This window comes from Mustela lutreola, chromosome 1 (assembly GCF_030435805.1).
Source record: "Mustela lutreola isolate mMusLut2 chromosome 1, mMusLut2.pri, whole genome shotgun sequence".
NCBI classification, from domain to species: domain Eukaryota; kingdom Metazoa; phylum Chordata; class Mammalia; order Carnivora; family Mustelidae; genus Mustela; species Mustela lutreola.
This window is the reverse complement of record NC_081290.1, coordinates 285,922,235-285,946,863: the sequence shown is the minus strand read 5'-3', so window position 1 is coordinate 285,946,863 and position 24,629 is coordinate 285,922,235. Positions and strand designations below refer to the sequence as shown.

Below are 24,629 nucleotides of genomic sequence, written 5' to 3'. Positions count from 1 at the left end.
GAGAAGAAGACTTTTCACGTCACGGAGGAGCTTCGGGGCACAGAGGACGGACAGAACCCCCACACCGATGGAGGTTCGCGAAACAGACACGCACCACGCGCTCCCTGAAGGCTCGGGGACGGGGCCCCGGGGGCCCGGGAGGCGGGGTGCGGCGGTGTAAGGGAGGAAGGAAGCGGTGGGTGAGGCCCGAGGGCACGCCCGGGTCCGGCCCCTCCCTGGGCACGAGCGCATGACTACCGGGCATCTGGGGACAGTCCTCGTGCCAACGGGAGACAGGAAGAATATGGAACAAAAACGAGGCAGGAAGCAGCAGACCTCAAACAACACACCAACACCCCCCAACACCATAGAGAGGGCGCGACACAGAGGGACACAGGAAATAGTTCTTCAACCGTAAAAAAGGGGCAAATGTTTACAACCTAATTAGAAGGGGCGCCTGGGTGGCTCAGTCGGTTAAGCGCCTGCCTTCGGTTCAGGTCATGACCCCGGGTCTTGGGATGGAGCCCCGAGTCGGGGGCAGGGGCTGCTCGGCGGGGGGCCTGCTTCTCCCGCCTCTCCCCCTCCTCCCTCCCCCCACCCCCCTCGTGCGCTCTCTCTCAATCTCAAATAAATAAAATCTTTAAAAAAAAAATTAAAAAGAGCAGAGGAATCAGCACAATGGGTGCAGAAAAGGTTCCTGGACAGAAGCATGAAGAGACACTGCCCTAGCTGCCAAGGGGGCCACCCAAGTGGCGCGCTCGACAAGGGATGCCTGGAAACCTCCAAGAGGCAAATGCTCCCGCCCCGGGGTGGGGGTCACAGAAAGAGCCACGTGGGCAGCGCGCGCAGACCCCTGCACGGAGGTCTCACCCCACAGGGCTTCCCTGCACCACGTCTGCTTGTTCTGATGGCTCTGCACACCTTCTAGTCCGTTCGTTTCACTCTTGGTCACCGCCCTGCCCACCACCTAGCACGTGGACTTCACGGCCGGCCACTGGGAAGATGAAAACCGAGCACGAAGCTGGCGGTGCGGGCCGACACGCGCGGGCCCTTCCCATCAAGCTCCGCGTTCTGTCCGCCCGACTCCAGAGACCCCGCTTGCGTCCAGGATGGCCGCTCTGCCTGCCCGGCTGAGAATCAAGGCAGGAGGCTGGAAGGCCGGGGGATCCGCTGGGATCTGGTCAGGAACAAGGGAAGCCACAGCAGGCGCCCTGAACCACGGGATCTGATCTGGGACACTGAGATTCACAGAGAGAATCACCGCGGGAAGCAGCCACCACCTTCAGCACAGGGAGGACGGATGGGGACAGAGAGGGTGTCCAGAATGCAGGAGCTCACAGGACGAGCCCCACAGAACTCCAGGGGCACCGTGCAGCCTCTGAGGTCAGGCGAGAAGCTGCTTTGGGAAGTACCAGGAGAGGCCCGGACAGGAGGCAGCTGCCACTGCTGGGCGAACGCTGGGAAGGACAGGACCACAGTCCCTCCTCCCCACTCCCAGTCCCCTTCAGAGCGTCTGCCCCGAGTCAGAGAGCAGAGGAGAAAGGGGCATCTGGAGCAGAAGCATGTGGTGGGAACACCGCGGCCCTGGGGTGAAGCCGCTGCTGGGGTCCGGGGACAGGCGAGCACATTCTGAAACCTGAGCAAAGAGGAGCAGTTGGCAGATCAGGGTGCAGGGCAGAGAGGTACATAGTGACCACAGGCATTTGGGGGCCTGGAGGACAAGGCGCAGATCTGGAAGGTGTGTGACTGTCCTGCGGTGGCCGTGACAAATGACCACAGACGAGATGGCTGAAAAGAACAGAAAATTACTCACTCATGGTTTCTGGAAATCCGAAATGAAGATGTGGGTGCGCTCCCTCCAAAGCTCCGGGCTGGGGGACGGGGTCCTCCCTGCCTTTTCTAGCTTCCGGGGGCCCCAGGCCTTCCCTGGCCTCAACCTTTGACCTCCCATGGGCATCTCCTCCTCTTGTGTGTCTGTCCCCTGTGTGTCTCTCAGAAGATCACCTGTCATTGGATTCAGAGCCCACCGGCCCCCAGAACGAGCCCATCTCAAGATCCTTACCTACCTCTGCAGACCCCTTCTCCAAAGAAGGGCACCCACACAGGTTCTGGGTATGAGGATGCAGGCGTATCTCTTGGGGATCACAATTCAGCCCACGGCCAAGCGGCACACCAGGCCACTCAGGTTGGGATGTGAGTCTGAGATGCCTCTTAGATACCTAACTGGGATGTGAGTAGGTGGTCACTCGGAGCTGGGGGAGGACAGCCCAGCAGACCACAGCTGGGGACCTTCAGCGAACGCCCGGCACTTAGAGCCCGAGGCTGTGCGGAGGGGCTCAGGCCTGGTTTGCAGGATACGAGCCTGGGACCGGACTCCAGTGCGCGGGGTTTGTTGGGAGAGGCCACGGGGGAGAAGAACGGCCACAGGGCAGACTCGGCACTAGTCAGAGAAGACACGGTCCTAGCTGGAGACCAGTGCCATCAGCGTGACCCCACGGTGGCTCTGCTGATCCCACAGGGGGCAAAGGGCTGGCCTCGGAAGTCTGCCTTATCTGAGTTCCTAAGCCCCAGAACCCACAGGCACGGGAAATGGTTTCGGGTAAGCGTCTCATGCACCCGTGGTAACGGGAACAGCCTTTTCTCCTCTGTTGAGTCAGGAAATCCTGCCCCAGCTTCTAGCTCCAGAGCGGGACCTGGGCTCTGAGCCCCCCTGAGAATCGGCGCTGTCTGTCCCTCTCAGCCACGGGGAAGCACCTGGCAGGCCCACGCTGTCCACACCGCTGCCTGCCCTGCTGGGTTTCTGGAAGGTGGAGATGTTTATCTTCTTTGGAATGTGGCTCCATGTTTTTAAAACTTTTTCCATTTTGTGTGTCGCTGCTGAGTCTGAGTCAGGTCAGACGGGGGCGGAGGGGGGCCGTGCCTCCCAGCATAAACTTGCCATGTCACCTTGACCTCCTACGAAGCGAGCTGCCCTCCATGCTGGGGGCTGGGGACACGCCCGTGGGGTGAGCCTCCTGCTGCCTCACCGCTCGGGAATGAACGCCACGGGACCGTGACGGTTGTCCCGAGCAGGCCGTGGCGGACTGCTGCCTGGCCTGGAAGACAGCTGCGTGTGGGCTCGGTGGAGGGAGAGGAAAGTCATTCCCGGCTGCAGGGGCCCTCCCCGCTCAACGACCCTCTGGCCACCCGCAGGAATGTGTTTTCCCATACATTCGGAGACCTAGCTAGCGGGCTGGAGGGGCTTTGCTACAGCTCCGCCCCGAAGATCTCAGTGAGGAGGGGACAGAGGGGGACAGGGAGGAGCAAGCCTCGAGCTCTGTCCACTCTGTCCTCTCGACTGGAGGGACGAGTGTCAGAGACACCAGGACGCTCCTTCATTTGTGACAGTGGATGGAGCAGAAACTCCCTGCACGGGGTGGGCTGTGTGATCTCCCTCTCGCGCCCCCTCCCAGACCACAGCCAGGGCCGCCAGCAGCCCCTGCAGCGGCGCCGAGCAAGCTGGAAGCCGGCGTCCCTTCCTCTGAGTGGCCGCAGCCTGAGGGCACAACTCAATGGAGAACGGCAGCCCCAACTCAGCCACAAAGCCCCCCCGCACGGTCAGACACGGGGGCCTGACGCGGAAGGTGCGTGCTCGGGGCAAGGGCGAACATGCGTGCGTTCCCACCGAGGACGGTCTCAGCACTGCGCTCAGTGGGGAAGAAGGGGCACGAGAAACCCTTCGGGGTCTGTTTCTCGAAGTCCTAGAATCCCTGTCTCATTTGACGATAAGAACCCAAGCGCGGCTGTCCCACAGAAGGAGAGTCACTTCCGATTCGGAGCAGACCCCAAAACGACGGTTTCCAAATATGCCCGACCACACAGCCTATCGGCCACACGTACTTAAATTAGACACCATGACCGAGTGGGATTTATCCAGGAGTTCGAGCTTGGTTTAACATTCAAAAATCAATTAATGCGGGCCACCTGGGTGGCTCAGTGGTTAAAGCCTCTGCCTTCAGCTCAGGTCATGATTCCAGGGTCACGGGATCGAACCCTGCATCAGGCTCTCTGCTCAGCGGGGAGTCTGCTTCTCCCAAAAAACAAAAACATAAATAAAATATTTAAAGAAAATCAATTAATGTACTAGAGGCCATATTAACAGAATAAAGGACCATCTCAAAGGGCACAAAAAACCTTTGATGAAGTCCCAAGTCTTTGCATGATTTACAAAATAAAAAGTCTAATAAAACCTGCATAAACAAGTAAATGGGGGTGCCTGGGTGGCTCAGTCGTTAGGCGTCTGCCTTCGGCTCAGGTCATGATCTCAGGGTCCTGGGATCGAGCCCCACATCGGGCTCCCTGCTCAGTGGGGAGTCTGCTTCTCCCTCTGCCTCTGCCCCCCAACTTGTGCCATCTCAAAAAACTTAATTAAAAAAGTTTTTTTTTTAAAGATTTTATTTACTTATTTGGCAGTCAGAGATCACAAGTAGGCAGAGAGGCAGGCAGAGAGAGAGGAAGGGAAGCAGGTGCCCTGCTGAGCAGGGAGCCGTAAGCGGGGCTCGATTCCAGGACCCCGAGATCATGACCTGAGCTGAAGGCAGAGGCTTAACCCACTGAGCCACCCAGGCGCCCCTAAAAGTGTCTTAAAAAAAACAAGTAAATAACTAAATGAATACATCAAGGGTCCTCAAAGCAAGGGCAGCAGGGAACATGCGGCCTCATCGCCGCAGCGGGGTGCGAGGGAGTGGGTGGGCGGCGGCCGGCAGAGCCTTCTGCGTCCCCCGCCGCCCACCGAGCCGCAGGCTTGCAGGGGTGGCTTTATGATCTGGCGACGGCGACACACCGGCCACGAGGGCAGGGCTGAGAGACGAATGGCCAGGCAGCCGCACGCAGGACAAGGGAGCAAAACAGTCCTCACGCTGGACACGGTGTCCCGGCAGTCACGGATCCACCCGCCCAGATGAGCCGTCGGCCTCCTTGTCCCCCTTTTCCTCCAAGCAGAGAAGTTTCCAGACCAAATAAGGCTGCAGCTTTTGCACTGCTCCCAGCACACGCCACAGTTCCCTTTAAATGCCAGGTTATAACTCCGGCCTCAAACGTCCCAAAGCAGCACGGTGCCCGTCAGCCCGCCGGTCCCTCGGGTAACGGTCCAAACAATCTGGTAAACACAGAGCGGGCGGGTCCCGTCCTTGGCCCACCAGCAGGGGGGGAGGGTGAGCCCTGTTGTCCCCACGGAAGCCAGGTGTGCCCACGCAGGGCTGACTGGCTCCTGGGGCCCCGGGCGCCCTCCCCAGGGCCCCAAGTGGGCAAGGCTGTGGGTCAAACCCTCCCGAGGCACCTGCCCCTCCTGGTGTCTGCAGCTTTGCAGACCTTCCCTGAGCACGCACGTGCCAGGCAGTCTTGGGGGCCCTGGGACCTTAAAGCCTTTCACCTGCACAGCAACCTGGGGGGGGGGGGTGGCAGGTCCTGTTATTCACCCACTTTACAGATGGGGAAACAGAGGCAGGAGCCACACAGCCCATATGGGGTGAATCTTGAATGAACCCCCAAACTGACCTGGTCCACGCTGGGGCTCCATCCTGTGCCATGTTGCTCCCTAACCCCAAAAGGAGAGACGGGGCTCCCTGCTCAGTGCCCACCCGGAAGGGAATCCTCAGCGCTGGGCGGCTCCTCCAGAAGGGCTGTGGCCCGCAGGTTACCAGCAAGACCACCCTCACAGCCTGGGAAGATATCTGGCTTGGCACTTTTTTTTTTTTTTTCTTTTTTTGGGCTACCCTGTCCGGGCCAAATGTAGAACATTCTTCAAGCAACCAGCTACAAATATCATCCTAACAAGGTCTCCCTGGGATGAGAAACAGAAACTTTTTGTGCTGCAACAGTCAACTCTGACATTTTAACAAGGCGTCAAAACCAGCTGGGAGGTTGGCGGGGGAGGGTACAGGCTCCTGCAAGGGGCAGGTGGGCGTGGCGGCCACAGCAAACCCTGTGCCCGGCACTGCCACGGAGCCTAACCCAGACCTAGGGCTTAGGACACACGACGCTGCCCACAGATCCTTCTGTGGATGCCTTGGCCTGGCTAGAGGTGAAGACTGTTGTCAACCCCATCACCGATGAGCAGAGGAGCTCAGGGAGGTGGGCACTTGTGGAAGCCCACCCAGGGCCTTCTGATTCCGGAGGCCTCCCACCACCCCAGCCCATGCTGTATTGCCTTCCTTCCTCTACTTCACGCTCTTCCTGGCAAGGTGGCCCCTGGGAAGAGCTCTCTCTAGAGCAGAGGTGTCCTGATTTGATACTGCCTCCATGCTGGGACTGAGTATGCCCAGTAAGATGTACAGACAAAGGCATGACTAGACCAGCAAAGATCGTGCTAGCTGCAAGTAACAGAAACCTAAGGCAGACCTTCTTCAGCTAAAAAAAAGACACTAGTTCAGGACACTGGGAAGAATGGGGTGGAGGTCAGGTATGGCTGGATCCAGGTGCTCAAACCACATAATTGTGTTATTTTCCTACCCCTGTTTACCTGTTTCTATGCTGGCCTCCTTCCCGCCTACAGACGGGCTTCCTCTCTGCCAGCCACTCTCAGGAAAAAGAGCGAACATCTTTATTTCAGCATCCGCATGTGAACCCCAGGCTAGACCCCTGATGGGCCCTGTTTGGACTCTGGCCCGTCCCTGAACCAGGCCTTGCTGTGGCCAGAGGATCAGAGTTTATTACCACAAAGACAGGGAGAAAAAGCAAGCATCCTCAGCATGCGAGACAGGTGCCACTGTGTCCCTCGAGGACAGTGAAACACTGCTCTGTGTGCACAGATCTCATTTCCTCGAAATCTTGTTTCCCACCAACCACTGGCTGCTAGGGGCAGCGAGAACTTTAGCTAGCCATCTGCGATGCTCCACGTGGCTCCTGCAGGGGGCGGCACCCTGTGCTGACACAAACCACCCAGAGGACTGTGTTTGGCATGCCATGGGGTCCCCACTGCTTCCCCTTCCTGCACAGTTCAGTCCTAAAGCCAGCTGACAGGAGCAGGGAAGGCGTCCACATGAGGAGGAGGTAGGGGGCCACGGTCCAACCTTGGCATGGAGAGAGGGTGTCTGCCCTAGGCCAGGGAACGGGCTGGCCCCGGAAGAGGGTGGCCCCACATCTGCGAAAGCAGACAGTCCGAGAGCATGAGCCTGGGGCCAAAGACACAGTCAATAAACGAGCTGAATAAAGGGCACTTGGGGACCAGTGGCAAGACAAGACAGAGAAGGCTCCTAAGAACAACAAAGACATCTTTTTTCTTTTTTGAGGATTTTGTCAGAGAAACAGTCAGAGAGAGAGAGGGAGAGCACTCACGATGGGGGAGGCAGAGGGAGAAGCAGGCTCCCCGCTGAGCAGGAGCCCGATGCCGGGCTCGATCCCAGGACCCCGGATCATGACCTGAGCTGAAGGCAGACACCTAACTGACTGAGCCACCCAGGCGCCCAGAACAACACAGACATCTTGAACGCCTGGTCAGGGAGGCTGAGGTCACAGGGACACGAATGGCATTTTGGGTCAGCAGATGCAAGTTCTGTGAGACCAGGTCTGGTGAGGGCAGGCGGGTCAACCCTGGGTTCTGAGCCCGCAGGAAGGCAGGGTCTCTGCCACCTGCCTTTCCTCCCGGGGGCGGCAGCCTCTCTCCTGCCATCTCTCCACGGAGGCTGGCCTGGTTTGGACCAGTTACAACCCCAGCCTTCCCGACTTCAAACTTCCGTTCTGATAAAAATGCCAAGGGTTTCTTCCCTGCCCTTTGTCGTCTGTGAATGGGGACAAGGCCCCCACAGGAGCCCTGCATGGCCACCTCCTTGCTCTGGGTGCTGCCAGCGCCTTCGAGATGCCGAGCGCTCGGAGCAAACGTGGGCTGGCCCTGAGCTCCGGGCCACTCCGGGAAAGGCACAGGGAGCAGAGAGGGGAAAGCGCGTCCACCACAGACACACAACACACACGGCAGGCGGTGCGCGTAGATCTTTATTTTACTCTTAAATAATTTATGTCCCACTTAAACAAATAAAACTCCGAGACGAAGACATCACATCCGTCTGAGGCCGTCCTCCCTGAAGCAGCTGGTGGAGAACGCTAGGGAGCACCTATGGGAGGGCTCCTGCTTCGTGTCGGCCGCACCGCCGCTCTGCGGAAGCTCTTTCCCGAGACCGCCGCCCGCGGAGGGCTCACCCGGGCCACCTGCCTCAGTGGACTCCAGACCTCGCAGGAGCAGGAGCGGTCTGAGCTCTGTCCGCTGCCCTGCACAACCAGGACAGGGCCCCACAGCCGGCAGGGAACAGGACACAGATGGAAGCGGGCCTCTGCCAAGGCAGCTACATGCGGACGCATGGGAGAGGTGCCCGCGTTCTCAGACACGTGATCTGACTTTTCAGGTGTGCTCCCTCCTTCCGGCGGCCTGAAAGCTGGCCGGCCCCGGATGGTGGGAATTTCCTTGTACAAAGATTGAGGGGGTATCAGTCCAGGGCAGGGGGACTCTCATGGCAGCACCCCAAGGTTCAGATGGTGGGATTTCTGTTCTAACTAGGAAGACACCGGGAAATGCTCCAGGCAAGAGAAGGGGGACAGGGGCACAGACGGGCCAACCCACACCAATTCCAGAGAGGGCCACGCGGCAATGACCACGTGCCCTGGGCACCCTCCTCCGAAAGCTGTCGGGGGGAAGAGCTCATCTCCAGAGTCCAGAACCCCACCCTTGCTCCCAGACCCTGTGCCCCACCTGGCTCCGGTACAGGCAGGTGGGTCAGGTTGCACACTGTCACGGAGCAGCTACAGGGAAGCAGAAAGCAGCCCTGCTTGCCCTCGCAGATGTTTTCCAAAGACAGCAGCTCTGGGGCTGCACGCAAAGAGCCTGCCCGTCACTTTTCCTTCTCCTGCCGCTTACTCTTCCTCTGGCCGCTCAGTTCATCCAGCTTCTTGTCCAGCCTCCTCTGCAGCTGGGCCCTCTTGGCGGGGTCCAGGGATCTGTCCTTGGTTCCACTGCCGGCGTAGAGGATTCCCTCCCGGCTGATCCTCTGCCGGGCGTGGGCACGAGCCCTCTCCCCACAGCCATGGATCTGTGGGGGGACACAGCAGTCAGCGTGGAGCCTAACGGGAACAAAGGCCCTGCAACGTCGCCCATCGCAGAGTCCGGGGACCGTTAAGTCCCAGCATGAGGTCTCGGAGGGGCTCCCTCCTCTTCCTGCAGCCGGGCCCCTCCCCATCAGGCTGCCGGGGTGGGGGGTATGAGGAAGCACCCTCCACCCCCGCCCTCAGCTCAGCCCGAACCATCCTCTGAGCACACATGGACGCGTGGCCAGATCCCCACAAGCTCCCGATGGGGGGTGACGCACGCACAGAGCCACCGGCAGCGGTGTGGCAACAAAACGCCAATGCGCTGTCGGCGTGACCCTGCGGCCACGCTGCCCTTCCGTGAGCTCCAGCCCAAGTGCAACCGCCGTCCCCTCCGGGCCAAAGGCTGCACTCTTTAGTCTGTCCCCAGCACCAGGCCTGGGCCAGAGCCCCAGAACGTGCCTGACCCCATGAAGGGCCCCCGTTTCCGGGAAACTCTCACGTAGCTCCTCCATTTGAAAGGAGAGGAAGGGAGACGGGAGGAAACCCTTCGAGCACCTCCAGCACCAGGCGTGACAGCCAGCACGCAGGTCACGGGGCCTTCCAGAAAGCCCGCGCTTCCCCGCTGCACACACCGAGGGAGTTCCCTTGGGAACTGCCGGGTGGGACCCAGTTTGGACCTTGCTTGTCGGCGTCCCCAGCCCTGTGCCTGACAGCGAAGACCCCTGTGGCCCACCACCCACGCAGCACCTGTCCCCCTCCCTCCCTTACTCACGGGGTGTCCCCACCCTGCCCCTCCTGGGCAGCCCTGGGCCCGCAGGCTGCCTACCACGGCTCCCCCAGAGACAGTCGTGTGGCGCCATGCCCTCCACGTGGCCCAGGACCCGACACGCAGTGTCCCTGCTCCTCACCGCATCCCAGTCACGGGGCAAAGACTGAAACACGGCACCCAGGGAACGTGTGGGGAGAGCGGCCCTGGGCTGAGGCAGAGTTCCCTCGCCCACGTCCCGGAAGAAGCAGGTGACAGCTGGTGCTTGCGGCCCGGTCCCTGCCACCCAGCCCTGCGCCAGTTCTGCACAGCCTCAGCCCACAGAACATCTCAGAGCAGGGGCACCTGTGGCCCTGCCCGCAGCCAGCATCCCGTCAGACGGACACCGTGCCAGTGACCTCCTCGACACTGCCACCAGCCGCACGGGGAGGGCGTGCTCTCGGGTCGGGAGCGGGAGCCGCCCGGGGCTGCCGCCTCTCACCACCCTGCACAGAGACCCACACAGGCTGTGCCAGGAATGCGAGCTGGTTGCCCAAACCTCACACCTGATGATCTCTAAACGTTCTAGATAAACAGATCCTAAAACGCCTCATGCTTTGTCAACAGGAACAAACACAGACCGTGCGCACGTGCGCGTGCGTGAGGAGAAGAAACTGTGTGCGGGCGTGCGCGTGGAGGGAAAGGGGGAGGAGGAGGGGGAGGAGACCCTGCCCCAGGGGGACGCCCCGTCTAGGTTCCGAGGCAGCAGAGCTCCCTGTGGGTAGGCAGCCGCACCCCCTGACCCAGAGTGGCACACCGCCCCGACCCCCACGCAGCTCATCTGGGACAGTGCCAGGACAGTGCCAGGACAGGTGCCACGTGCCTTCCCCACACCCACCCCTCACCAGCCTCCAAGAGCCCCACCGCCACCTCCCATCGGCCCGAAGCAGAAACCCAATGGCCCCTCTGGGTCCTCCTTCCTGTGCTATCGTGACCCACAACCCATTCAGGGCCCACGCCCACCGCCCCACGCTCTCCACAACCCACCCCAGGACGTCCCAGTCTCGCCCTGAGCCTCCCCGGTACTGCAGCCGGCGCTCCGGCAACACAGAGGGCGCTCCAGAAGCCCCACAGCTTTCAGAACCAGGGCCCCACAGCTTCCAGAACCAGGGCTCAGCTCCTCGGGGCAGAGGCTTCTCGGCCTGCACTCCGTCACCCTGCCTCGCTCTGCTCCCAGCTGGACAAGGGCACCCCCTCTCTGGGGCCTTCACACGTGTCCTCCCCAGCCCAGCCCCCGCCCCTGCTGCCAGCTTGGCCCCAGATGCTCCCTCACCACGGTTGGCACGTGGCACCAGATGTGGTCTCATACCAGGTGCCTACAGGTCCTCACTCCTCAGGGCAGAGATGAAGCCTGCTCTGGCCCCCAGCTCCCCAGGCCCGGCAGACGACATTCCCATCCAAACAAGCTCAAGAAATGAATGAAAAAGCAGCCGGGCAGCCAGCCCACTTCAGATCTAAAGCCAGACCCCCCACCTCCCCTAGCCTAACCCACTGACGGACCCCAAAGACACTGGAACAAAGTCCTCTCTGTCCAGAATTCCCACCAATTTTCTCACAGTTTGGCAAGTGTGACATTTTACTTTCTCATACCCTGATGCATTCAAAACAAAGCACGGGTCTACACCCATTCAGAAAAACCCAGCGCTCAGCCCCAGCTCCCATCTGTGCGTGGAGCACGTCTGCCCAGAGCCCCGGAGACACAGCCGCCCCGCCGCCCGCCCCGCAGCTGTACCTCGGGCAGGTGGTGGCTGAGGCAGAACCGGCGGCCGCAGTGCAGACAGAGCTGGCCCAGGGTTGCCACGCTGGCTGTGCACTTAGCGAGGCCACAGGTGTTATCAGCCTTGATGGCAGCCGCGACCAGGGCCTCGAAGTCCTCCTTGCCGGGCAAATCTATGGCCGTGTTCCCTAGAGAAGAAAAGGGTCACTCAAACGGGGAAGAACGTGGATGTCGGGCCCACGGCTGCCCCGAGCTGCCGCGAGCAGCTCCCACTCTCGGTTCACAGTGATCAGGCCAATGGCCCTCGGTCAAGCCTGGTGTCCGTCCAGCCAAGAGCGACCGTCCTTCCAGCGGCCTAATAACCGGCCCTGCCAGGTGTGGGCAGCACGCGGACTTCCTAGAAGGGGCTGGCATGGCACGTGCCCCCGAAAAGCCCATTCTCTTTAAATTTTTTTTTTTTTTTTTTAAGATTTTATTTATTTATTTGACAGAGAGAAATCACAAGTAGTCGGAGAGGCAGGCAGAGAGAGAGAGAGAGGGAAGCAGGCTCCCTGCTGAGCAGAGAGCCCGATGCGGGACTCGATCCCAGGACCCTGAGATCATGACCTGAGCCGAAAGCAGCGGCTTAACCCACTGAGCCACCCAGGCGCCCAAGCCCATTCTCTTTAATCAAGAAAACTTCTAAGCACGAGGACGCTCCTCACGATGGGAACCGCACCAGGGAGCCGACAGCGTGTTCTGAGGACTCCGGCGTACTCGCGGGTCCCCGCGGTAGGGGACCTCGGCGTTTCTGACCAAGTACACAGAAACCTTTTGAAGAACAGAAAATGCTCACAAGTGGAAAACGAACCTGAGACCGCGTGTAAGTGTAGCTCTGTGAAACAGGCGTGCACGACCCGAACACACAGGCGCGGACAGCCGGGGAACACCAGGACGGCATCCGCCAGGAGGCCGTTGCCAGTGACGGGGGGCACAGCACAGACGAGACGCTTCCCTGAGTGAATTCCTCACACTCGGCTGGTACGCAGGTCAGGACGGTCGGCCGCGGAGGGGACCCAGGGGAAACGGGGCCCTCGGCCCCTCCGGCACCTCAGCCGGCCGTGGCCACGCCGCTCCCTCCATACAGGCACAACTCTGCCATGGTCCCCGGCCCTTCCCCCAGACGGGCTGAGGAGCCTGGCTCTACCCCACACGCGCCGAGCAGCCGCACAGCAGAGGGCAGGGGCGAGACAGACACGCTGAGGCCCAGGAGCAGCAGCAGGAAGCTTGGAGAAGGGCTGACGAGGTGCCCACTGCTCGCTGGCATTTTCAGGGAACAGAGAAGACGCAGGGACCAGGCACAGAGTGTTCAGAATGACACCTCAGTGTTCCGACCGCTTCTCCCACGGGCCCGAGTGCCTGTCACTCCCCCGACCGTCCCGAGCAGCAGGCAGCCCTCGATGCGTTCAGCGGCAGCCTTCCCGGGGGGCCACCGCCATGGCTCTAGGGGCCTGCTCAGACCAGCCTCTGCTTCTCAGCTGTGACAACCTCAGCAGAGCCTGGGGACCAACTGGACAGGGTCACGTTCTGAGCCTGAGGGGCAAGGTGAATTCTGAAGGTGGCGGCCTGAAGAAACTTCAAACCTAAGTGGAGCTACCATCGCCTAAATGGGGCAAAGTCTCCCCAGGATACTGTCCTCCAGTGAGCGTGCCATACACGTTGCGGAGCACAGACCAGGACCCCATCACGGTGCCCCCGCACCTGCCCTTCACGGCACGAACCATCTTCTCAGTGCGGCTTAGAAAAGCACTTTAACGGGCGCCTCAGTGGCTCAGTCCTTAAGTGTCTGCCTGATCTCAGGGTCCCAGGGTCCTGAGATCAAGGCCCACAACACGCTCCCTGCTCAGTGGGGAGTCTGCTTCTCCCTCTCTCACTCCCCCTGCTTGTGTTCCCTCTCTCCCTGTGTCTGTCAAATAAAATCTTAAAAAAAAAAAAAAAAAAAGAAAGAAAGAAAGAAAAGAAAAGCACTTAACATTTCTTTCCTCTGCGCAACATTTCTTTTCCTCTGTCCACAGGGTGGATCGGCTACAGCCTCAGGCCCGAGGCTGCTTTCTAAGACCGAGTCAGGTGTGTACAGCTTTGCTCAGAGGAACTCAACGGAAAAAAGAAGACACAAGCGACTCCACGGGCGTGCTCGGAGAGGAATAGCTGGGGTACAAGGTTACCCAGAGGCTTCAGAAAACCCAAGTCTTCCAAGCTCAGCGCCTGTGGATGCACGATCACAGTGAGGTACGGGGGTGGCGGAGCAGGGCCCCAGGGGACGCGTCAGTGCGCAGCCACCACAGTGCACGCAGGGCCGGGACGCAGGCCAGCGGGACGTGCGAGAGCCCGATCGGGTCTGGCAGAACAAGCCGTCACCCAGCGCGGATTCTGCCTGCCTGAGAGCTTCTGTCCACCGTCCTCATCTCCTCCTCCAGGCTCTTCCCCAGCAGTGTACGCACCCCGGGGCCCTCCTGCATTTCCGTGTACTTGGTCAGGGACACTGAGGTCCCCTCATGCTGTGACCCGTGAGCACGCCGGGATTCACCCGAACACGCTGTCGGCTCCCTGGTGTGGTTCCCATCACGAGGAGCGACCTCGTGTTTAGATGTTTTCTTGATTAATGAGGAGGCCAGGCCCTGCCTGAGGTCTGGGGACGCGATGGTCACCGTAAGCAATCACTGCCCCCAGAAAGCTCACAAACCAGTTAAAAACAAGTAACAAGATGCACAATCAGGGCCTTAGCACGCAGGGGAAGTCCCAAACCTCTCCGAGGGTCACAGCGGGCTTCAAGTGGGGAAACACCACAGTGAAGGGGAGGCCAAGCTGGCACCACCCCCACCAGGTGAACCCACTTACCTTTTGCTTCTTTCTTCTTCTTCTTCTTCTCTGGTAACGTGCGCGGCCCAGAGCGCGAGGCCTGCTGCCCGTCCCTGGCAACCCTGTCCGTGGCAGCCCTGTCTGTGGCGGCCCTGTCCGTGGTGGCCCCGTCCATGGCGGGCCGCTCCTGCTTGCTCTTCGCTCTCTGCAGCCTTTCCAGGTGCAGGGCCTTCAGATTCAGGGTGTCCGGGCCGCTCTGCCCCCCAGCAGGGGGCTCTGTCTGGGTGGGACCGGGCGCATCCCCAGGGGTGTGGTTGCCGGCCCCAACTGGAGGCGGCGGCGGGGCTGGCAGGGTGGGCGGGGCCGGCGGGGCTCTCTTGCTCACGGTGACGAACCTCTTCTTCCCTTCCCCGGAGCTGTCGTGCCTCAGCCCGTGCTCCTCAGCGATCTGGTGGACCCACATCCTGTCGTGGGAGTTCAGGGAAGCAGGAAACTCCAGCTCAGTTTTCTCGCTCGCCACAAACTCGGCGATCTTGGCCCGGAAGTGCTCCGCGGGGTCTCTGGTCGCCGCTCCCTCTGGGCTGCCTCCATTGAGGCTGGGCTGAGAAGGGACCCCAGGGCCCGAGGGTTTCCCACCCGTCCTCTTCCGCTCCAGCCCCGCGGCTGCTCTGGTCTCCCGGGTCCCGTCCTGCGGCCGGCCTCCACGAGGCTTCCTGGCTGACACCGCGGAGCCGTGGGGCTTCGCCCCAGCTTGGCTGTGGCCCTGGGAACTCTCGTGGGAGTAGTTTTCAGGGACGATGTCATCAAGATACTCAAAGGCTGTGCGCACTTCCCCGTGCTCCGTGAAGTGCCCCAGCAGGGTCTTCAGGAAGGTGTGGTTGCTGACCGTGCGAGAATCGCACACGACCGCCACGTGGCGCCGAGCGCGGGTGACCGCAACGTTGATCCGCCGGTCCTCAGCGAGGAAGCCCACGTCGCCTAGGAGCAAGCCAGGGTGAGTGGCAGAGTGGACCCAAGACTAAGGAACAGGAAATGGACTCTTGCACCGGAGCAGCACAGGTCACCGAGGGGATCACCCAACAACACCCCCCGCACCGAGCACCCCCCCACCCCCACCTGGCAGCCTGCCCAGGGGTCCTGCTGCCCTCCCAGGGCTCCCCAAGTCTGGCTCCCACCGCACGTGGTCTGGCCGTGGCGGGTACCAAACCACTGTTTGTCTCCAAGTACGAGCTCCTCCCTCAGCCCAGCTGGGGGGTGACTGCAGCCAGCAGCAGGGACAGCATGAGCGGTGCTCCAGGACCTTAGCTCCCCAGCAGCCCCCCACTCCGCTGTCCTCGGCTCTCCGCCGACGGTGCCTTACGAAGCCCAGATAAGCCGTTTCTGAGTGCAACACTGAACAGAAGAGCCCCAAACTGCAGTGGCACAGAAGCCAGGCCCTGAGGCTAATGGCGCCCTAAGGCCAAAAACCGAGCTCTGTGTTGCAAGGGCCTCCCTGTCCCAGGCAGGGCGTCCAGGCGGTCCCCGAGAGCGCGCCTGCACTCCCACGCAGCTTGACCTCATGCTCTGCTCCCTCTGCTGGGGACACCAGGCCCCACTCCTGCAGCACCCCAGGGACCACGCCCACCTCCTGCAGCTCTGGCCCCCAGCAGGCTCCAGATGGGGCCCCACTGCCCCCCACTCCCTGCCTGCTCTCTCACTGGGGCCCAGCACAGCCCCCAGCAGAACCCCAGTCCGCCCTCTGTGCCACCCAAAGGGACTCTACTGAGCCCCACATACCTTTCCTATTGGATCTGACGAAGGACAAGACCACAGCCTCCTTCTCTCGGCCTTGGAAACCATCGACAGACTTAATTTCAAGCTCGGGGTACCTATGGGCAAGGCTCTGCCTGAGCAGGTCCACCTGGAACACAAGGAAGCCATGTTCTCAGCTCGGCTCAGGCCGGGGTGGCCTCGACACTCAGCAGAGGGCCTCCCACTGCAGCACGGTCCCCGCCGCTGTCTCACAGCTCAGCGAACTCACACAGCAGCACACGGACAGGTCAGATGGGGCCCCGCACCCCAGCACGACATTGACCCCGCAGAGCCACGGGCCTCAGATGCCCCGGTGGGTGGTGCCTGTGACGCAGGAAGGGTGGCGACCAAGCCACAGACCTCACAGTATTTTGCTGCGGCTGCATCAAGCACACAGGCATGGAGAGAGAAAACGTGAGAAACCCTGGAAAGAAAGGAGCTGGCAGGTGCTTCCACTGACCCGGAGAGGGCAAGGATCCTGCTCTGGCCACAGCAACCAGCTCAGGGGCAGGGGCTGGAGCCAGACTCATAAGATTCTAAGCTGAGAGCCTACGTGAGATGCCGTGGAGGGACTGGTGGTCCAGGGCCACCCTGTAAGGATGCCCGAGGCAGCAGGGCCACCGGGGAGGTGGCCAGAAAACAAAGCCAACCAGGGAAGGGGGGAGGGGCAGAGCAAGAACAAGGGGCGGGTGGGCAGACAGAGATGCTCGCCGATGTCACATGAGCCCCAGACGCAGTCATGAGGCAGTTGATTCTACCTGGAGTTTATAGCCACAGATGCTACATGACCCGTCCTCGGGCACTTGGGGGTAACTGCGCCCCTGACACACAGACAAAGCAGCCCCTCGCACCTGGAGGTTGTACGGCGTGATGACAGCGATGTCACTCGCTTGGACACCAGCGTCCACCAGGGCCTGGATGTGCAGACTGACGAGGCGCACTTCACCTGGGGGCAGCAAGCAGGCTGTTGGCCCAGTCACCCCATGCTGTCCCGCCACCCGTGCGCGTTCCTTCAGCCTGCCCCCCACTTTGCCAGATCTTACATTACGCTTGGGGTAACGCCCTGAGCCGCGGGGTCGCAGGTCCGGCCTACGAAGATGCAGGCCATGTAGCTGAGCCTCAGTTTACCCGGCAACACGGAGCATGCGGCCCGGCAGGCTGGTACTAGGGTGAGCAAGGATCTTGCCCAAGCCTGAGCAGGCAGAGCTGCCAGCCGAGAAGGGCACTGCGAGGGCTCCTGTCTGCCTCGAACCCCCCAGCTCATTGGGGACGGGCTCCCACTGCCCCTTTCCTCCCGCCCCGCTCAGCTCCTCTGAGGTCGGCAGCTGCAGACACTGGGGTTTCTACAAAGAGGAGCCCAGGGTCCGCGTCAGCCAGAAAGCTGGCCCCATCCGAGCAAGCTCACCAGGGTTCCCCTTAGACTGGTCGTCGTCCTCTTCCAGCTCAAAAAGCCCGCAGCCGGCCGTGTCCACGAGCAGCAGGGGGACACTCGTCTCCTCCGTGGCAGCCACTCCTGGGAGGTCCCTGCGCACAGCGGGAGACGGAGCGTGTGAGGCGATGAAGCGGGACCGAGGTCCTGACCACAGAACTCGCGTCTCCCGTCAACCCCCGGGCCCGGGCTCTTCCCACGGCAGAACGAGGCTGCTCCACAGAGAACACAGGGGGCGCGAACGGCGTCAGAGACCGAGCACCCCACGCCAGCTCTCCGGAGCAAGGCCCCTCTCCCCTCCTGAAGATCAGCCTCAGAGAGAACTTTGACTCTAAAATCTCTCCTGAACGCAGTTCCCGGGGCCCTGGGGGAAACAAGTCAGGCCGGGTGGGCAGAACCAGACCACTCACCGCAGGAGGTGCCCCGCCACGGCAGGGTGGGCGGTGAGCCGCCCGCTGTAGAGGGCGTCCGAGGCCCAGCGCATGATGGCCTGGTGCATGCGGTACTGCACCGTGAGCGTCCGCACCACCTGCGCGCCGAGCTCGTCCGCCAGCCGCTCCATCAGGCTCCGCGACAGCCCCGCCAGCGCGGCCCTGCGCCAAGACAGCAACCGGGGAGAGAGGCCTGAGTGCCCGCGTCCAGCCTGAAACCACAGGCCAGGGAGGAAGGCAGTGCTAGAGCCTCAGAACCCAACCCCCGCCACGTTAGGACTGAAAATTAAGGGTGTGGTCACCCCAGCGATGCCCGTGGCCTCACGCCAGGACCTGCAACCATGCGACCTGATGTGAAGCTGGGCCTAGTGGAATCATGGGCACCTTCTAAGAGAAAGGCAGGGGGGTCAGGCTCAGGGCAGAAGACGCGACCAAAATGAACCCTCCCCTGGAGCTTCCTGCCACCATCCTGTGACCCCCGGACGCAGAGTTTGGACTTCCGAAGTCCAGAGCCGGAGACAATCCACCTGGCTTACGCTGGTGATCCGACAGCAACAACAGCCGCGACGGACAGACTCTGAAGGGGCAGCACGCGCCGGCCTCAGCAGCCCGGCAGCAGGCCCTCCGCGCTCCCTCCACACTTCCCGGGAACGCTCCCCGCTACGGACTCACCTGAGCCCCACAAAACCTCAGGAGGTAGTTCCTGTCGTGCTCCCCACTGCCCCAGGAGGGGAGCGAGACACAGAGAGCTCAAGGGACCAGCCCAATGCCACCCCGCCAGGGGGCTGCAGAGCCAGGAGCGTCTCTCCTCCACGACGGCGCACCAGCTCCCTCCGAGCCGGCAAGGCTAAACCCGCGCGAGAGCTCCCCGTGCTTCAGGGGCTCACTCCGTGGGCTCGTATGACCTCGTGGTCACCCTCTTCCCACACGGACGCCTGCTGGACCCAAGTTGCGCCGAAGACATAAGCGAGGCGGCTGCCAGTCCCAACCACAGCGGACTGGCCGGCACGCATCCCGCCAGCACGGGAGGGGGGGTCCCTGCTCTGTGACTTACATCCTGGCTGGGACAGCCAGGAACCCGCAGACCAACTCGCACCACCGCGAGGGAGCCAGGAGTGCTCAGGAACACTGAGAGGCGCTGAGACAGGGTGGTCACGGGGCGCCCCGGGGGGCTCACCTGAGAGACTACGGAACGGAGGAGCGCACAGCCACCCCGGGTCCAGGAAGGCGCCGTCCGGATGGAGAGAGCAAGGGCAGAGACCCGTGTGGCCAGAGCAGTGGGTGAGGGGAGCGGCGGGAACGCGGTGAGGAGGGGGCTGGGGCGGCTGAGCTCACCCATGCCGGGGACTGCCACTGCGTCTACGGCACATGGGACTGGAGCCTACGGAATCGCTCCCTGTGGCCTAGGTCGCAGGATGTGCCGACAGGACTCGAAGACTCCACACCAGGCCAGGGGCGGACCGACCCAGAGGCCAGTTGGCCGGCCCACAGAACCATCCCTCAGACCCCACCCGGCGGGAATGGGCACATCGACCGGCTGGCCGTGCCGGGGAAACTCCATCCAACTGGCCTGGACTGGGCACGGTGCCAGGAGCCACGACTACGGAGACGCACATGGTGACTATGAACCCCGAGCTTGGGCACACACAGCCTGTCCCACTGACACCTACAGCGGCACGCACAGTACAATGGGCAGGAGACCCCCAGGGAGGGCATGTCAGGGCTTCTTGGTCACCACACCCCAGGCTGCACCAAAGGGGTGGCGGGCAGGGCGGACAAGGGCTCCGTGGGCAGGGCCCTTACTTGTGAGAGATGGTGGTGGGGGGCAGCTGCTTGTGATCGCCGGCCAGGACGCACTTCCTGGCCTTCAGCAGCGGGATCCAGCAGCTGGCTTCCAGGGCCTGTGCGCACTCGTCGATGACCACCACGTCGAAGTGGCCGTCGGGCAGCAGCTTCAGAGGGCCGTCGGAAGAGGCGCCTGGGGAAACCGGAAGTGTGAGCCTTCACCGAAGGTGCTGGCTGCGTCCCACCGCCGCGACCTCACCGAAAGAGACACCACAGGCTGGCTGGTTCAGAGCCCAGTCTGGCATTCAGAGTGTGTAAGAGGTGTGTGTCTTGGAATACACACCTGGGAAGAACATTAAGCACATCTGTTCCAGCCCACCTGTGTTTCAGTGTGGGGCAGTGCGCCCCCAGGAAGGGCCGCCCCAACATTCCAAGCATCAGAATCCATCACCCCTTGTGGCTGGGACCAAAGCCTTGGAAGGGCATCTGATTTCTAGTGTTATTTTTATACCATTTTCTAAATCTAAACCTTCATTAATTCCCCCGTAAGATGTCCTATTGGACACACAGAACAATGGACCAAGCATCGGTCCGGCAGGGAAGGGAGGACACACAGACCCCCGCCCCCCGCCACCGTGTACTTGACAACAGCCCCAGCTCCTCCTTGGAACAGCCCTACCCTGGCAAGAGCTCACGTGCGAGCAAGACCCGGACCCCACGCCAAGCCTCATAACCAGCAGGGGCCCAGGCAGGCCGCCCGCCTGAGCCTGCTCCTCATCTACAAACGCGGGCACCACCTGAACTGCACAGGCCCGTGACAATGACCAAACCCTAACACGGCACACAGGCACTAACACAAAGGACACAAGGTGCCTGCCGCAAGCTGGGCGGTTGCAACAACTCTGAGACTCAGACGCGTGTCGTGATGAACCCCACAGGACAGGGTTTGCAGGGGTAGCTGGAGAAGTCGCTGGAAGAGGCTTGGTGGGTTCAGCGTACGGACACGACTTCACGGTGCAAAGAGAAGCACGTGCAAGAGACCCGGTCTAGCTCCCCTCCCAACAGGACGGGAGGACTTAAGAGCCACAAGCGGACCTTGCTGAGTTGGCAGGGGGAAGGCTGCACTGTGGTTTCTAGGAAGCACCATATTTAAAGATCTGGTCCGGTGGAGAAGGACCTCTGGAAACCCTCTCCCTCCAATAAAACGAGAACACTGGCAGCACTGCCGGAATCCATCTTCTCAGAACTCTACAGAGAAGCTAGAGGCTTGGAGCAACCCAGAGAGTGTTTGTTTTAGAAGACACGGCTCTCAGGGTGCCTGAGAGGCTGAATCCATTAAGCCTCTGCCTTCGGCTCAGGTCATGGTCTCAGGGGCCTGGGACTGAGTCCCACATCAGGCTCTCCACTCAGCAAGGGAGTCTGCTTCTCCCTCTCTCTGAGCTCTCTCACTCTCAAATAATTAAAATCTTAAAAAAAAAAAAAAAAAAGCCGTGGCTCCATCTGGGCCAGAACAGTGAGCTCTGCAGTGTTCCTATGGGAAAAGCCTTGCCCGTGTCCTGACTTCTGTGGGAGCCTTGAAGCCAAGGGCCAGCGATCATGGGGAAAAGCCGCATGAACTCCCTTAAAGTCCCATTCCCTGAGAAACGCCACAGCTGGGGCCGTCTGCCAGCGCCCCGGGTGATCCCACTACCAGGACTGTATTTCCCCCAACTTGGGAGCTGCCCTGATGCAGACAGCCCTTCCTCCTGGCAGCTGCCCAAAACCATCCCTCTCTGAGGCAACGTGGAACAGCTGGAGAGAGCAAGAGGTAACCAGAAAGCTCCCAAGGAAGAGTCGGGGAGCAAGAAAAGCTCCAGCCTGTCCCTGGGGAACCTGGAGGGACACACACACACACACGCATCGGGCTACGCGTGTGCACATGCAAGACATGAGGAGGCCCCCAATGCTACCAGCTGGCCCACCCCTGGCTCTGCACCAACAGAAAGTGAGGCCTAAGGGCTGTAAAAAGTGCACCCCAACACGTACACTGAGCCCCCTGGCCAAGCCCAGCAGACGTGCTGCTTCTGGAGGAGGGACTCAGCACAGTCCTTCCTGCCCAAGCCGGCGGCTTCCGTGGCCTCGTGGGACGACACAGGCCTTTCAGAGTCAGCACTGCAAAGTCACTCAACACGGAGCACAGCAAGCCCCGGGGAGGAGGGGCCCCGATTTCCAAACCAGTTACAGACCACACAGATGTTCTTACCACTAGGAGATGACACAGACAGCTCCAGACCTACGCATTCGATCGGTGAGAATATGAACAAATCTCTCAAAGAGAGCAGCTCGCTCAAGAAGACACCTGTTCTTGTGTCACTACCAAAACTTCCTTACCAGGACAACTCCCCGGCGGACCCTACCCACCCTCTCCGGACAACTCTACACCACTCCAGCCTGCCCCAGGAAGCAGGAGGGCGCGTTCCAGCCCCTGGGGGTCAGAGCCGGCCGGCCCCGGCCCCCTCACCTGTGTTTGTCGCCAGCACCACCGCGGCCGACCTGAGGCTCTCCAGCATCGCGGCCTCCTCCCTCTCCTTCAGCTCCTTCCTCAACAGCTTGATTTCACCCCAAACGCCGCTCTTCTCTCTCTTCTCCTGGGTCTGCCTGTTCTTCGCCTGCGAAGGAAAACCAAGAACACACACGTTTGTGCACCGACTCTGCACCTACTTCGCTCTTTCACGCTCATGAAGCGATTGCGTTCATGACCAGCTGGCGCACTTCATAAGTTTCTCGAAAGGCACTAAAATGTCCAAAACCTGTCTTAAAGGAGCAACAGACCCATACAGGTGAGCAAGTGCCTGACACCCCGTGTGGCCCTCCAGCCAGTGTCACCTGCACAGGGACAGGCAGAGGGTGGAGTCCAGGCCCTCTACCCACACGGCATTTTGAGCTTAACTCAGATGAAACCAGGAACCGGGACCCACGCTCCCGAGCACAGGCCCCACACAGGCTCCACGCAAGAAGGGCCCCTGCCGTCCAGACCTGGGTCCCCGCTGCTTCCCAGTGAGGCCACCCTTCAGCGGGGATTCCACACTTGCCAAGATAACAACAAATCTTCAGCCTATAAAATGCTTACCTAAGCCTTGACTTTCTGTAATACTAAATAAGACACCCTTCCTACGTGTGATTTCCGCTGTGAAGGACGGGGTGTGGCCGGGTCGGCCGGAAGGGTCTTCCTGCGCCTCCCTCCCGGAGAAGACCCAGGTCGATGGGGACAAGAGGCAGAGTCCTCCACACTGTGGCGGAGGCAACACCATCTGTGTGTACTGCTAACCCCTTGACCCTTGCGTGACATGCCTCATCTGTCCCCACCTCTGCTGGGCCAACAGGGGCATCTGAAGCACCACCCCACCATTCCGGCACCACCGTGAGGCCGTGAGACCAGCTGACGGCGAGCACGCGGAGGGGACGTGAGACTCAGAGAACCAGCGAGCTCCCGAGTACCGGACTGCAAGATAAAACATGTCTCCAAGGAACCTGTCACTGCTGCGTCTGTCCCACAGGGAGGTGTAAAATGGACCAAAAATTGGGAAGATGAGTTTTTGAATTTTCACTTTCAGGCTGCTGGGGTTTTTCTTGCTGATGTTACCCAGCCATGACCAGACCCAGGGATGCTTCCTGAAGACGACCCTCACCTGCTCACGAAACTACTCAGAAAACAGTAGAGTCCCTATTACATGCTGAGTATAAGTTTCTATCAAAAGCGGCCAGTCCTTTATTTCTTAATAAAACTGGGAGGAAACTTTTTTAAATGAGCAGTCCTGAAGTTGAAATTCTTTTTTTTTTTTTTTTTTTTTAAGTAGACTCCAGGCCCAGTGCGAACCCCAACACGAGGCTTGAACCCATGACCCTGAGACCAAAACCTGAGCTATCAAGAGCCAGACACTTAATGGACTGAGCCTCCCTGACATCTGAAATCCTTAATAGAACTGACAAGAGCCCAAAAAAAGCGAGAGGAACACAGACAGAAGTGACTCCTAGAAAAGTCTGCGGGTCAGAACCCACGCAGAGCGGTGGCAGGGAGGCGGCGCGTACGAAGGCCTGATCGATGTCCTTCCTGATGTCTGCGACAATCTGGGCGCCGTCACTCCGCGCTAACACCGCGTCGAGGGAATGCTGCTGAATGGAGTCCAGCAGGCGGGCAGGGTGCCCGAGGCGCACGATCCTCTGCTTGCTGCGGGCCAGCCGCTCCACCAGGTTGTCCACGGCGACGTTGGAGGGAGCACAGCACAGAACCTGCGGGAGCACAGCTCCACTTAACCACTTAAGCTCGCAAGAAAACAAAGAGACAGTCTTGAAGGCAGAGGAGGCCGGAGTGTGCACAAGTGGTCAGAACGCAAACACAGGGCTGGCGGGATGGGTGGGCGCGGCCTAGAGGACTCCGACCGCCGCAGACTCTATGGGAGCTGGAACGTGGGTCTGCAGAACTAGTCACCGAAGCACCAGAAGTTTAAATCATCTGCGACCAGGGAAGAAAGGCCTCGAAGGTGAAAGCAGGCCCTGAGGTGACCGGGTCTGGTGACCAGCGCACCACCAGTGGAATCACCTCATCGTCTGACAAAGTGGAAAGAGGGAACATCTTTCTGGTGGGCTCAGTCCTGTTCCTAAAACTATTTTCTGCAGTGATTTCAATCAGGAGAGAAAAGCCTCAAGTGCCGCTGTGAGGAGCAGGTGACAGCCGGCAGGGGCGGCGGGGAGGGGCCGCTGCAGCTGACCCCCGACCCCCACCCAGGGCCTGAGCGGGAACAGGGGCGTGTTCCGTCTGCC

At 60.8% G+C, this 24,629-nt stretch overlaps 1 protein-coding gene across 3 annotated transcripts in view; it reads right to left on the bottom strand.

Annotated features, from left to right (window-relative positions):
- Positions 1-7,929: 7,929 nt before the first annotated feature.
- IGHMBP2 (immunoglobulin mu DNA binding protein 2) overlaps positions 7,930-24,629 on the bottom strand; it is a 25,850-nt gene continuing 9,150 nt past the window's right edge. For 2 of the 3 annotated variants that reach the window (XM_059150028.1, XM_059150042.1), the window contains 10 exons: positions 23,868-24,098; positions 22,330-22,477; positions 19,848-20,022; positions 18,024-18,206; positions 17,590-17,708; positions 17,036-17,130; positions 16,170-16,293; positions 14,433-15,371; positions 11,571-11,743; positions 7,930-9,035 (listed from right to left, as the gene is read on the bottom strand). In XM_059150028.1, coding sequence (XP_059006011.1) covers positions 8,838-9,035; positions 11,571-11,743; positions 14,433-15,371; positions 16,170-16,293; positions 17,036-17,130; positions 17,590-17,708; positions 18,024-18,206; positions 19,848-20,022; positions 22,330-22,477; positions 23,868-24,098 — 2,385 coding nt within the window. In that variant the 3' untranslated portion in view covers positions 7,930-8,837. The remainder of the gene's footprint in view (positions 9,036-11,570; positions 11,744-14,432; positions 15,372-16,169; positions 16,294-17,035; positions 17,131-17,589; positions 17,709-18,023; positions 18,207-19,847; positions 20,023-22,329; positions 22,478-23,867; positions 24,099-24,629) is intronic. The other variant, XM_059150034.1, reaches the window with a different exon arrangement.